The sequence below is a fragment of the Fringilla coelebs genome (assembly GCF_963513975.1).
Source record: "Fringilla coelebs genome assembly, chromosome: 11".
In the NCBI taxonomy this organism is placed as follows: domain Eukaryota; kingdom Metazoa; phylum Chordata; class Aves; order Passeriformes; family Fringillidae; genus Fringilla; species Fringilla coelebs.
In genome coordinates, this window is record NC_140037.1 from 20,465,708 (window position 1) to 20,480,288 (window position 14,581).

General features: G+C 39.0%; 1 protein-coding gene across 1 annotated transcript in view; it reads right to left on the reverse strand.

Moving 5' to 3' along the window:
* The window catches only part of CHM (CHM Rab escort protein), a 51,605-nt gene that overhangs the window by 12,440 nt on the left and 24,584 nt on the right, over positions 1–14,581 (reverse strand). Inside the window, exons 8-9 of the mRNA XM_084213103.1 lie at positions 14,328–14,553; positions 4,608–4,685 (exon numbers count right to left, since the gene is read on the reverse strand). Of these exons, the coding sequence (XP_084069229.1) occupies positions 4,608–4,685; positions 14,328–14,553 (304 nt within the window). The remainder of the gene's footprint in view (positions 1–4,607; positions 4,686–14,327; positions 14,554–14,581) is intronic.

Sequence of the window (14,581 nt, forward strand, 5' to 3'; positions counted from 1 at the left end):
ACACATGCAATGCCAATATAGGTAATGACATCCCAACTTTAATAAATAGACCACTTTTTACAGAAAATATAAGCTTACAGCACTGGCATTTAGCTCTACATTTCTTACCTCCTGACATGTAAAAAAATAAAACTGTGAATTATTCTGGAGGTACTACCCTATTGCAGTGGGTTTTCTTTCTCAGAAAGACACCTTCACCAAAACCAAGTTTGTTTTGACATTAATATTTGACAAATTAAATAGCAAATTAACTTAGGAGATTTGAGAAAGCTCCCTAACAAATGAGTGCATCAGACTGTTCCAAGAGTGAGTTGCTCTGTCTATGACTAAATTCACCCTTTATCTCTAAGTGACACACAAAGGGATTAACTGAGTCCTGATGTTGTAAGAACACAAATGTTCTCCATGGAACAAGGACAGAAATAGAAGTGGGACAGAAATGCAAACCACAGAAATGAACCCATTCAGCGAGCTTAAATGAGAAGACAAATTTCAGATTTTAAGGGGGAAAATTCTCTGTGAAATAACAAACTTCACTTACGTATGACATGTATATGAGACAAAGAAAAAGGAGGCTGCACACAGATATTCAGTAAAGCCACCTCTGCTGCTGATTCTATATCCATGATCTCTCTTCTACACTATCAGAACATTTACTTCATAAAGAAATAAAGCAAATTAACTTTACTGATTTTTTTCTTGGGGCATGAAAATGACCTTTTTTAAAATTAAACTTTTCTGAATAACTTCACCAGTGTTTCAACAATTTAACACACAGGACTTAAAGCAGTGAATTTTCTCACACATACTTACACACGTGTGCATGCACAGGGAAACATCCAAAGGAACACAATGCCTGAGCATTGATCATGTGCAGATTTACCTTTTTATCATAGTGCAACTTTTTCTGTGGAATATCTGACATGCAAGTTATGCCTTAGGAATTAACAGCACTTCTGTAACTTCAAGTTACTTGTCAGCTTCTGTGATTATAATGATCTACAAACCCAAACCTAAATAAATAATAGCAATCAGCTCCACCAGCTCTTGTAAACCAGTTGATCCTATAATCTGAGATGAGAATTGAAAAAAGGTGACACACACAGTCCTCATCTGTAAATGTAAGAGGTTTATGACTATTAAACATGTTTTTGTAACACTGACTTCTAATGCTGACCTCCCAGGCATCTGGTCCCTACATATATTCCTATTTTCAAATTCAACAGGTACCTGACAACAGTACAAGCACTGTTTGACAGCCAACATTCTTCAGTTTCAAATCCTATCCCATGTGTTTCACTTGCAACTTTAACAAGCTTTTCCTAACTGTTAATCCCAGTGATTTCATCCTGGAGCTCTCATTTGAATACTGCAAATAAACAAGGAAGTCGAGATGCTGCAGCTCATTTCTAATTATAACCTTTCTTATTGTTTATGAAACAATTTCCCCATCACCCCCCAAACATTATGGAAGGGTAAAGGTTGATTAAATGTCATGTTGCATCACTCAAAGCCAGCGAAAGCAACGACACATTTTATTTTCCTGCTAAGTGTTGTTTCCTCTCCTTTGTTCAGGAATAGCAGCAGGTCATATGTGTGATAAGATTTTAAACTGAGAGAGAGAGAGAGCTTTTAATTTCAGTCCCACTTTACTTCAAAGGGTGATGCTGAAAAAATTTCTTTCAAGTAGTGCTTCCACATGCAGCAAACACTCCTGCACTGACATTATCAGGTCTCTGTCATCTGATCTGTGTTGCGACAATGAATCACAGCCAACCCTCCATTGACCTTCTTTCAATGTGTCTGGATAAAAGGATGAAAATTAGAATCCATCTCCTTGCAGTGCCACGAGTTATAAATGTACTTTATAGGGCTCATTATCCAAACTAATGGACTAAGGGCGACATCCTTGAAATGGACTCAGCAGCACTGACAAAGCCAGGCTGCAGTATTTCAGCAGATATGTAAATTACTGGCTGTTTGCTCTATCTTTTTATCACAGATGTATAAATGGCCATTTATCACATCTCTTCCATTTTGAGACAGAATTATGCAATTGGAAACATATGTGAAGTGTGATCAATATAAAATGCCCACCATTATGATGAAATTTTACATGTATCCAAAAAAGTGACACACAATAAACACAGAGAAAAACAACATTATCATGCATTAAATGTGCTTTTTTCCTCAGCCTCAGAAATTCGATGTTCCACAGCCTCAGAAATACAATGTGGTTTTTATTTTCTAACAGAGCATCACAGTTTTACCAAGAACTCAGGATGTTCTACAAACTTATTAAAACAGCAGATCTGGTACCATACATAAAAACCAGATATTTTCAAGTGCATTACTAAAACCTTAAAATAGGGATGTCTAAAATTTCTGTTCTTTCACCCCATCTTGCCTGAATCTTATTTTCAAAAATTATAAAAAGACCTACAGAAAAAGGTTAAAAATAATTGTAGAGCTGGGTATGAAATCTACTGTTCTCTGTATATACAGGCATGGGTAGGAAAATGTGAAAAAGCAATATTAGCCATGTCTAGAAAAATGCTGGAATAAACTTTGGTGAAATTCTGAGACTTTTAATTAAACTCTAACAAAAAATTTTACAAGAAAATCAAGGCTGTAGCTAGAAGTATGTATTTTCCTTATGGGTACTAAACCAGGAATATTAAAAATAGAGAAAAAATCCCTGCCTTAAGGCATGGATGCAGCCTGGAGAGCTGTGAAAGGAGCTATAAAGTGGTAATGACCACTGCACAATGCATTTCTGCAGCTCTGAGTGAGCCATCTGTAACCTGGGGAAGCTGCCTCTGCAAGCACACAGCCAGCTGCACTGACAACCAGATATGAATTTGCCTCTTACCAATTACTATTAATGGTCTGTTGACTCAAAAGCTCAGTAACTCATAAATAGCCTCATTAACAACTTGATAGCTGATTTTTATTAGGCAAAACGCTGAAGCCCAAAGTCAAGAGGAAATACAAGCTGGTGCAGGGGGGGAATACACAGTGAGGAAGGAGATAACAGCAAGAACGAAACAGAAGATAAAGGAAATAGATATCTTGGATGTGTTGTGCTTCTTCATATTCACTATCAGATAATGGCATTATTAAAAGCTCAGTGTTTTTGGAATAATGAAAGTCTGGTAAGTCTTTAGAAGTATTTCAATAATTCTGCTCCTCAAAAATCTATCATTCTAAAATGGCACAAGTGAACCCCAAAAGCAGCCTAAAAAAAGACCCTTGTGCTGGTCTTTTTTTTTAACTGTATTCAAAACATAAAGGCAGGTTAATGGAAAAGCAGCACTCCAGCTCTTCTGGAACACACATAACTTTATAAAGATAACATTGATTTCAAAGGTCTTCAGGATGTGCAGAAGAAGCTGGAAACTGGGGCAAGCAGTAAAACTGACCAGTTAAGACCCACACAGACTGGGGTTTGGAAGTTGTTACCAACTAAAAGCTTTGTACCCCTGCAAGAGCAATTTAAGTATTTAAACATTATTGGAATATAAAACTTCCTACAGCAACAGTTCAAATATCAGTGTTAAAATGACAGTTCCTGAAAGGGGCACAGTTTAATCTGCATATGAATTATGCATTTGGAACAACACCACACCTGATAAAACACATTTACATCTCAAAGTCTACAACTGTGCAGTGAAGTCCAGAATCTTCAGGAACTGGCAGAAAGGTAAAATCTGGAGTTTATTCCATTTGAGGGGAAACAGCTACTACTTGACCATGCTGTGGCAAATACAGCTACAAGGACTGTGCTCCATGAATTGGAAAGCAACTGGGAAATAAACTCACATCCCCTCATTTAACTACTCATTCTCCTAATACATTGGTACTACATCATTTCTAAATTAATTCTCTAAATTTTCTACAAAACATCTTGAACTTCTCAATTACAGACACAAAGCTGCAAAGAGAGTCTTTGAGACAGCCAAAGTCTGCAGTTAAGACTAATATCTGATAAAATGTGTGTAATAGAAACATGGCAATTTATGGAGGTGTGAAAAATGCCACTATGGAAAAAACTCTGCGTTGATTTTTCTTAGCTCAACTTTAAACCTGCCTACAGGCCTGATATTGTTGTAAAAGAATTTATTCTGGAATAAGAGGGCAGCATAGTTTATGACAATAATCTACCTAAAAACTCATTAAAGTCTTTTCTCTTGGAGTGACATGCATTATCAGCAAAGATTAATCTGATGAGTCTTTAGGTGAGCTCCATTTTTAAAAATGCAATAACAGAGGGCTTTGTTGTCATCGGATGAAAATCAATTAGAGTAGGTAAGGCCACAAGGAAAACTAACATCACTCATCACCAGCCCCCCGGCAGCTGAAATGATTTGTCTTCCAAGCTTGGGTGATCAGGAGCTGTAGTAATATCACAGGGAAATTAATTTAGTTTCTATATTCTAGACCCACTTTCCTTGTTCTGGAGGACCTATACACAAATTACTTTTAATCAAGGTTGATGTGTTATTAATACCAAGGAGGATCTTGGAAGAATCATTTTTTTTTCAATTGACTTGAGACATTTTTCACCTGTGTTTTGTGTATAAACAGAAGTTCCTGGTGCCCCTTACCGTCCCGAGGCTCTGTCCAGCACCAGGCAGCGCACGGCGTGACGGAGGCAGTAGATCCCCCCAAACACAGCACACAGCCTGCAACAGGGGCAAACAGAGGTAATTAGTGCAGCTCTGCTAATTGCAATCAGTGTGAGTGGTCAGCAAGGCAAAGCTCTGAGGTGCTGGTAACTCTGATTTACTGACAGAAGCAAGATGTGGAGCTGTTGGAGTCCAGAGGAGGTCACTGAGTTATCACAGGGTTGGAGGCAGCCTGGCAGAGCTGGGGGTGCTCACCTGCAGAGGAGAAGCTCCAGGCAGAGCTCAGAGCCCCTGCCAGGGCCTAAAGGGGCTCCAGAAGAGCTGGAGGGGGACTGGGGACAAGGAAACAGACTTAAACTGAAGGAGGGTAGGTTTAGATTGGATATATGGAAGACATCTCTCCCTGTGAGGGTGGGCAGGCCCTGGCACAGGTGCCCAGAGCAGCTGTGGGTGCCCCTGGATCCCTGGATGTGTCCAAGGCCAGGCTGGACAGGGCCTGGAGCACCCTGGGACAGTGGAAGGTATCCCTGCCATGGCAGGGGTGACCCTGGATGAACTTTAAGGTCATTTCCAACACAAAGCAGTCTCTGAGTCCGTGATTTTGAAGTAAAAGCATTTTGATATCTCTTCACAGATGACAAACTTGAAAACTTTCACTTTGCAAACCTTACTTCCAACAATGGCATTATTTTGTCATTCTAATGGCAGATGAGGCAGTTCAAAGACAGCCAGTCCCACAACTCCCTCTGACCTGCAGGACTGGGGCAGCCCAAGCTGCCAGCACCACCGAGTACCATGGGACACCTGGAATACCAAGTTCCCTAAAAACACCCCTGCTCCTCATGGAAAACCAGAGATACATCCCAAAAATCCCAGCCTTGGCTGTTTGGAAATTGTTGAGGATGCCACAAAGGTTAAACATCCACTGAAGAAATCTTGGAGAACCTAGAGCTATGGGTTTATCTCTAATGCTGCAATCCACAGACTCCAGCCTGACACAGCAGCTACCAGCATCCTTCAAACCAACTCAGAGGAGTTGATTTCATATCTTGCATATAAGAATAGCACTATTAACTTAACTGGAACTGGATTCCTTAGTTAAAAACATTAATTACAGTTTTCCTTCAACCACAGCCAGGGGGTTTTGATATATGCACTTTATTTTTCCAGCGTGTTTTGAAAGAACTTTGCTGCTTGGCTGCACAAAAATGTGAATGATTTCTTTCCAAGAGCAGCCTGCTATCGAGGGGATGAGGGCATGACCAGTTTTCATAGGCCAGCAGAAAAGTTCTTTTTCAAAATGAAAATGGAAAAGAATTTTGATTGTGTTGCTAAACAATCACAAACAGCCAAAACACCTATTAGAACAGCCTAGCATGAAAAATGACACAGTTAGGAAAGACTTGCCAAAATTATTTAAATACAGAAACTGAAATATTAAACTAAATGGCACCCCAATAATTTATGACAAAATAAAATCATTGTGCTGGCATAACTTTCATACAATGGGCTATTCAAGATGATTTGACTGCACTTGAAGTACAAGGCAACTCTTTGATACCATTAACCCTAAATGACAGACATTTAAACTGATATTACTCTAATTAACTGGCGACTGCCTCCACCAATAATTCAAGTTTTGCTGAAAGATAGCAACAACACTGTACTCGGCTTCAACTTTGCCCCGCTGACATCAAATCATATTACAGCTAAATTAACAGTTGTGAAAATTTTTGGCCTGGTAGCCCTCCATCATACAGAGCCTTTAAATGCCATTTCAGTCCCCATCAAGGCAGAAATCAGCAGTTGCAATTTTTAATACAGCTGTGAAACAATAGGACATATTAAAAGCTGCATTTTTGACAGCATATTCGCAGTGATTTATGAGTTTGTATATAATTTGATTATTCTATTAATTTTACTGATTACTGATTCAGCTAATACAGTGAAGGTCACTTACAAAATAAATCTTCATTACATTTCACAGAAAGTAACTGCCTCCAACTAGTTGTTTTCTTTAATTAAACACTAATGTAACAAGAGAGAAAATAGGCTTCAGGGTTGCTGCATCTGTTGATACAAGAGGAGTTTACTGCTTTGATGTAATGCTCTGTGATATTAATTGAACAAAAATAGAATGTCTCTCTATTTGACATCTCGATTTCCAACACTGAGATACCACAAAAACACTCACATTACAGACTTAGCCTTAGTTCACTCTGAAAGAATTTTAAAATTGTATCAAATAATTTTACACCAAAATCTAGTTTTTATTTCTAGCATGTAATCTGTGTTCTGCTTTCTAAAATGCATGTCATGATTAATTTTAAAATTGACTAATTTTTAACTGTGCATTTTTTCTGCAATAAAAACTACTTGCTTCTCTCCTAAAGCTGAATACTCCATGTACAGCACTGCAAGCTTTGGAGAAAGATCAAAGAAAAACATGGCAAGTGCTGAGATAATGAATTGTCCTCTTTCAGTTTATTTTTACACACAGAGCAAGCTGTGACCTGGTTCTTATGTTAAAGTCTGTTTCCTGAAAGGCCCCTAGAACATCAGCCTTTCCTCCAATGTTGCTGTGCTCCAAAAACATTAACAAGTAGAGTCGACACAAATCAAATAAATAAAAGAGCTACAGCTACAAAAAAAAGATGGTTAATCTTCCCAACACATGGTTCCCGTAGCGAAGTCAAAACTTGGTGTGTGCATCCACCTGGATAACACCAAAAATCCACCCTCCCAAAAAAAAGGCACCCAAAAACTAATAAAGAAAATAATCAATGTCATCCTGAACTGTCCTGGCATTTGGAGAGCTATGGAAAGGAAAATATGTGACAGAAATGCTTAGGGAAGCACATGAAGAGTCAAATATTTTGACTTTTTCCTACAGGCTGTGTTCATTATTCCTGTGAAATTTAAAAAGGTCCTGTAAGATTAGAGAAGCAGCCTTTGGTCTAAATCCATCAGAAACATGACAATTCTAAACCAATCACAAAGTTACCAATCACTTACCCACCAGCACTCAGCTCACTCACCAAGAGTACTTTGAGCCTGTAAGCCCATGGTAAGAGGATTTCTTTCTCCAGATCTCCCCTTCCTTCTGGAAAACCAGGCTGGGAGTGGGAAATGCTGCAGGAAGAGGAGCTGGAATGGCAGAGCTGGGGCACCAAATTTAACTTTAAAACTAAGAAATTGCTCCTTTTGGTTGTGTGGAATTTAGACTGCAGATACAGAAATATCCATTCACATCCTGTGAAACATTCTAGTAATGAACACAGCACCTGCCAGTAAAACAGACAAGACAAAAACTGGTGGGTGTGGTTTGGTTTAGAGCACAAAGCTCGAGCTGCTAATCACTGACCCTAAACAGACCTTCTGTGCACTTCTCTCCATAATTACAAAATAGAGGTAATTTAAGTCTATTTCACCAGAGTCTGGCAAGGATTGGTATTTATTGTTCATGGATTCTGAATGACTACACTGCACTGAAGTACAACTATTTCAGGAGTTTTAACATTTGAGTTCCTATTATGTGATGTACAAGTTTTGGGGTTTGGGAAGTCACTGTTGCCTTTTACAGGACCCAGATTCCAATTCCATTTCCCAAATTCAAATGTTAGAAGATAATGCAATGAAAATATTAATTCATCATACATTTCTCTGTTCCAATACTTCAGCCTTGCTTTGTGCCAGTGTAGATTTCTTAGGGTGAGGAAATTCTGTTGACAAAAATAAGATCATGTTTAATCTGTCTTTTCATTTCAACTAGTAATTAGTAATTTAAACAACTGCACTACCAGCAGCTTATTGCTGATAAAAGTGCCATGTTACTGATGACTCTTGTCACAATATAAAAGTGCTGTTTCTTAAAATTAACCACATTATCAACCTAATTTTTTCAAGGATATTGCAATTAACACTACTTCTTAGTGAATCAAGGTTAAGAGTCATTCTCTGGGATTCTAAACCCAAGAAACAGATGATTTCTATGAAGGTTAGGTGAGAAACCATCAGGCAATGTGTTTAAGTGGCCTAGAAATTATGGTTAAAGCACTGTGGCAACTGTAAGAAATTGCCACAGAGCTGGAGAGGGAAAAAAGAAAAAGGAAATAAGAGTCCAGTTGTTTCTGTGCTGCTGTGAGGGCAGACAAGTGCAGAGGCACTCCCAAGGCTCCTCTCTGGCTCTAAACCCCATGGACCTTGCTGGAGAAGCAGCTGCTCCTCACCCAAGGTCATTCAGCTGCAATTACACAACAGCTCTGCCCTCCCAGAGAGCCTGGGGAGAGCAGGACTTGCGCAGGGCAAGGCACAAAACCCAGGCACTAGAAGCAGTCACTAAACATTAGCTCATCTATAAAACCCATTTCTGTGTTCTCTGCCTCCAGAAAAGACGCAAAACTTCCAGTTCTCTTAACCCTCAATGAAATTCAAGGGCTATTTTACCATTTCTGTCATGTTTAGGAAGCTACCTTTCTCTTTCTTCTGGTTTCATGAAAAAGGACTGCTAAATGCAATTTGCCTCCTCATCTCAGATTTGCACCAGTAATAAACAATCTTGTCATTTTCACAGCTCTCCTGATAATGCTGCAAATATTCACATGTCTTAGTAAGAATTCTCAGGAAGACCCTGAAAGGCACAATCTGCACATCCCCACACAACCAGGGAGGACTTTCCTTGCTAAGAGGTAATACTAAATAATACATTAAGATGTATTTCCCTCCTATTATCACCATTACCCTAATTATTATTAAACCCTGAAAAAGTCATGTCATAATAGCATTTGTGTTTTGTGCTTTTAAGGTTCCAAATATGCTTTTAAAATGAACCAAGATGATCAAGAATGAGAGTAGGACAATGTAAATCTGACCCCTCAATACAGTTTCTTGACTGAAAACTTTTCCATGCCTAGTTAGGGATGGGAAATCAATACACTTTGACATCATCCACATGATTCAGAGCATCCCATGTGATAGATTCTAATAACTGAAGGCCTTCACCAGGTATAAACTGCAGAACACAATTTCTAATCAGAAATAACAAGGAGCTGAACAGCTCTCATATTTGCAAAAATTTTTTTAAACAAAGAATTGACAAACACTCACTCAGAAGATAAAATCTAAAATGGGAAGGTATTCTCTAAGTCATCTACTTAATGCATTTCACAACAAAGGTTATTTCCAAATTAAAAGTCTTTTCTTGTCAAATTCTGAGAAATACTGTGGGCAAGGACACAAAAGCATTCCACAGCTGTATTAACGACAAGGCTCACTGATCTGTGAATAACCTGAAAAAAATGAAGATTATTGAGTTACTTTACCAATCTATCCATCCATCACTAGTGAACAGGTCTCAGAATGATGGATTATCTCACTTCCCTCATGTTTATCCCAAGAAAGAGTTTCTCCTTAGAGGGAAAAACAAACAACCGTCCCTACAAACAATCCTGCTAACTCTGCTTGCCCATTTTGCATTCATCTGCCAACAAAGTGAGAAGAAATATATCAAGTTTGTCTTTAAAGGCCAAACTACATTTGAAGTTTTATTATTTCCCTGAAATGCAAGTGAAAACAATTAAGAGGAAAACAGCACTGCAGTTACTGGTAATATTCAGTATTTTAGTACTAGCCAAGGAATAGTGGTAAGTTGTCAGTATTTCCAATTACATTTTCGGGTCCAAAGAAATGGAATAATAATAAGTGATAAGAGATAGATAAATATGAAAATGAGGTATTAAAATAGAGGTCTGAACTCATATCTCACTATGATTTTTAAATCCCCTGTGATTGTTTCACATGCACTGACACTCAAATCTGTCACACCTGATTGTGACTAGGAATACACATTGATTGAATTTCTCATTAATTTCTCATTAACATGCTAAACCATACAATTTACACATAGAAAAGTTCTGCATCTTGCTAACATGCAGAGACATGATACTCATGCATAGATTTGCTGAAAAACATGGTGTGCCCAATTTTTAATAAATTATTGCAGTCAGGTTTCCTGAAGTCCAGTCTTGATTTCAGACCACTAAAACCTTCCTAGATGGTAACATGGACATAATTGGGAATTTTAAAAGACCTGAGACTAGCCCAGAAGCTCTGACAGCTGTCGCAGGTAATAGTGCACATGTAAAGGTAAAACTGATTATTCATTTTTAAATATATACAGGAACCCTTGGAATCAATCACACTATCCATCTTATCTCAGCCTGGCCTCTTAATCTTCCAGTAAATATGGGCACTGAAAGAGATGGAACTGTCTTAATCAGATCTTACCTCCATCACTAAATTACTGCTGTCACTGTCATAGAGACAGAAATTACAATTTCAGCCAGAATCTGTAGGAACTCTTACAAAGGGTGACACTGCCCACCAAATACACAATGGGAAAGCTCCAAGTCTGTTTGTAGGAAATGCACATCATTAACCAACTACCCATAACAGTCAGGGACTCACCAACTCCTCTGGCAAAGCAGCTGAGGATATTCCAGCACCTACTGCCATCTGTCAGCTTTTGGATAATTCTTTGGATAACAAAGACACAAGAGACACAACATGTCCCTGTAGAACCTTTGTGACATAATACAGTGAACAGTCACCAATCCCTCTGAAAGTTCACATGGGAAAAAACTACTGCTTCTCAAAAAGTTAACTCCATTTGCATGTCCATATTTGCATGAGTCCAGAGGAAAGAATCTGAAGATAAACTGAAGTGAAACTTTGCCTGCTCTGCCCCAAATTCAGCGTGTTCACAAAGCAAACACAGCAGCAAATGTAAAAGCTTGTTTTCCTCAAGGATAAGATATTATTATATTCACTTGTACTTAACATCAGACTATTGCTACATCATTAGAAAGGAAGAGTCAGAACAGTTTTGTACCAAGAAGGAATCAAAAGAAGCTGTTAAGGGCCAGGAAAGTTTTGCTGCTTGTCAGCTCAGGAGAGCAGGAGGCTCCCAATGACCTTCCTTGTTCCACGACTCCAAGTGATGGAGACAGAAACCTCCCATCTGTACCTCACCATATTGGGATGTACATTACAGTGATATAAAAGTTTAATTTTCTCTCCTAAACCATCCCTGCTTGAACCAATAAAGAAGGAAGAGCGCTTCTGCTCACTCGAGTGTCGTCAGCAGTTCCAAAAGGTTGTGGTGTTTATGCAGGATTCATTTGGGATGCAAGGATGTGACTTACAAATGTCTTTGACTCATTCCCATCAATATGCATGTGTGCCATTTATAACAGTAGCCTTGATGAGAACACACAGTGTAACTGGCTGCAAGAAACGCTTAAGAGGTTTACATTAAAGCAGAATATAGAACAGTGGTTAGAAATCACAGGCCAGGTGACACCTTCCTCTGATAAGCTGGTGATAAAAGCTGTAGGCTGTGATCTATAGGCTCTGGTGTTGCCTCTTTACTCCACAGCCCCAGCAGCATTCTTCAGATACGGCTCACTTTGAGCAAGACACAATCCTGAGGGCAGAACACCTTTAAAAATCGTGATTAATCTCAAAAAATATTATGGTTGCCTCCTAAATTGTTCACTTAAAAAGAATAGACAATTTTTTTAAAAGTTTTGTATTAAAATGTTTGCAATACAAACCTTTTTATATTGCAAAAAGTGTAATTACTTTTTGGTTTGACAGATTAATTTGCTTCATCTATTAAAATACCCTCTTTGTTGTAGAACTTACACATTTTAGCAAAAAAGACCTAAAATGCAATAACCAGTGATCTGAAATTGAAGGTTTAGGACATCTGAAGAACTCCTGTCATCACAGAATGATTTTCTGATAAGAATATTTATAATACTTCTAGACACCTCTACTGCTAACTTAAAATATACTGCTGTTACAGATCTGAAAACTGCATGTGATGGTTATTAAATGAAAAAAAAATAAGCCAAGGGGATTTTGAGAATGCAAGAAAAATTACATGGATAAGAATTTACAGAGGAAAAAAAAAGCAAGCAAATTTTTAACTTTAATTATTAAATTTACTTTTTTCCCCAGGTATTTGAAGCCAAGGAAGGCTGAACTGCCAAAACTGTACTACACCAATGGCTCTGGTAACATTCTGATTTATTAATCTGCTGGTCACATACAGATACCTGGCCTCACACGAAGTCCTGTAAAGACACAAAGACATTCATAAAATCCAGAAACACAAGTTCTGTTGCATGACTGTATGCAGAGTAGTTACCTAACCCAAATTCTTGTTCACAAATTATCTGCCCAATCACCTAATTACATAGGTCTGCACTTGAAATCACCATATAAATACAGCTCAAGGAGCAGATAAAAGGCTACTGACTGACAAAAGATGGTAGCAAATAACATTTCTATTCAACGGAGCACAATTATTCCAGAATGTTTCTATCAACACATAACTGCATCCATCCTATACACAGCCCAGCAGGATCAAGCTGCTGAGGCCATTCCTCTGGCAGTAATTTAAGGACTGTTCTGGAGAAGAGAAATTGAATCTATCACAGAGACAAACAGGAATACCCAACAACGTGCTGTAAACCACAATTTCATAGTAGCACACATGTAAAAAGCAGAACCTGTCCAGCACCAAACAAAGCAGGTAAGACCCTGCATTGCTATTTAAGGGACTGATGTACAAATATATCACTCAGACAAACTGGCCTCACCAGGCAAAGCTGCTTTTTTTAAACAGAGCTAATGTTTACTTCAGACCTACAGGTTACCACATTAAACCCACACTGAGCAGATGGAAAGGCTGCTTGCCAGCAAAAGCAAAGATGAAAAAAAACCCTCAGCCTTTTAAAAGGCAGTTGAACTGTTGGAAACAACTGAAATGAAAACCACCCACCCTCTGCACACGGGTCCTTGATGGTCCCCAAAAGCACCAAGCACCAACTCTGTGCCAGAACCACAGGCCAGGGACACCTCAGGGGCCGGGACAAGGACTGCACTGCCACTGCCACACTCAAGTGGATCTTGGTTTATCCTGGAATCAACTGGGCTTTTTTGTTTTACTTGCTTCCTAAGGCTCAAGGAGTGGAGAACATATGGCTGCTGTTTGGGATGTCAGAATGTAGCAGTGGCTCAGTGAAACAGAGCTGCATGGGATCTCTCCTCTGCTGTTCAGTTCATAGGAGCTGGAGCCTTTAGTCTAGAGAGAGCTACAAAATAATGCCAAGAGCACAATGATTTCACAGCAATTGCCCTGTTTGTATAAGAGTCTGTGATGTAGAAAGGTTTGTTTTAAATCTAATGGTAAACTGGACACATGGCACCATTCTCCTCTTTCAGAACAATCCGGTTCATTATTAAATATATACCTTTGAATGGTAGATGGTAGATGAATTCTCAGCATTAATTAGTAACACAAATTGACAACATGGATCTTCCTGCAGCTTCAGGGAAGACCCACATACAAATGTTTTCAATGTACCCAAATGCACAGTCACCCTTTTGGACAGATATCACTGAGTCTCCTCTGTCAGATTTAAAAAGGGGCAGCTACACATGGGCTAAATTATGGCTTTCTCATTTCCTAGCACTTGTTAAATTACTCACAGCAGCCACCACAGCCAGCAGCTACTACGAGCTGCATCTGTAATACAATGAAAAATGTTGCAAAGTATTATCCTAGTGAGTGATACCTCTTACATTACAAGGGTTTCCTTTTTGGGGCATGTCTGGGTAAGTGAGGCTTACCTGCAGAAGCACTGTGGGATCTCTCCTTGCCCATACAGAGGGAACAAAAACGGGGTGTTGCCATAGCGGCCAAGGCACTGCAGGAATTTTTTTGTTGCCTGAAGCCCTTCCAGAGTGCTGCTCTCAGTCTCTGACACCATTGCAATGGAGTGAAGGATGAAGTGCTGCAAGCTGGGGGTCAGCTTCCGTGTCTGGAGGAACTGAGCAAACGTGCTGTTCTCATAGGCTGAGGGAAAAGCACACGAGGCACTGAG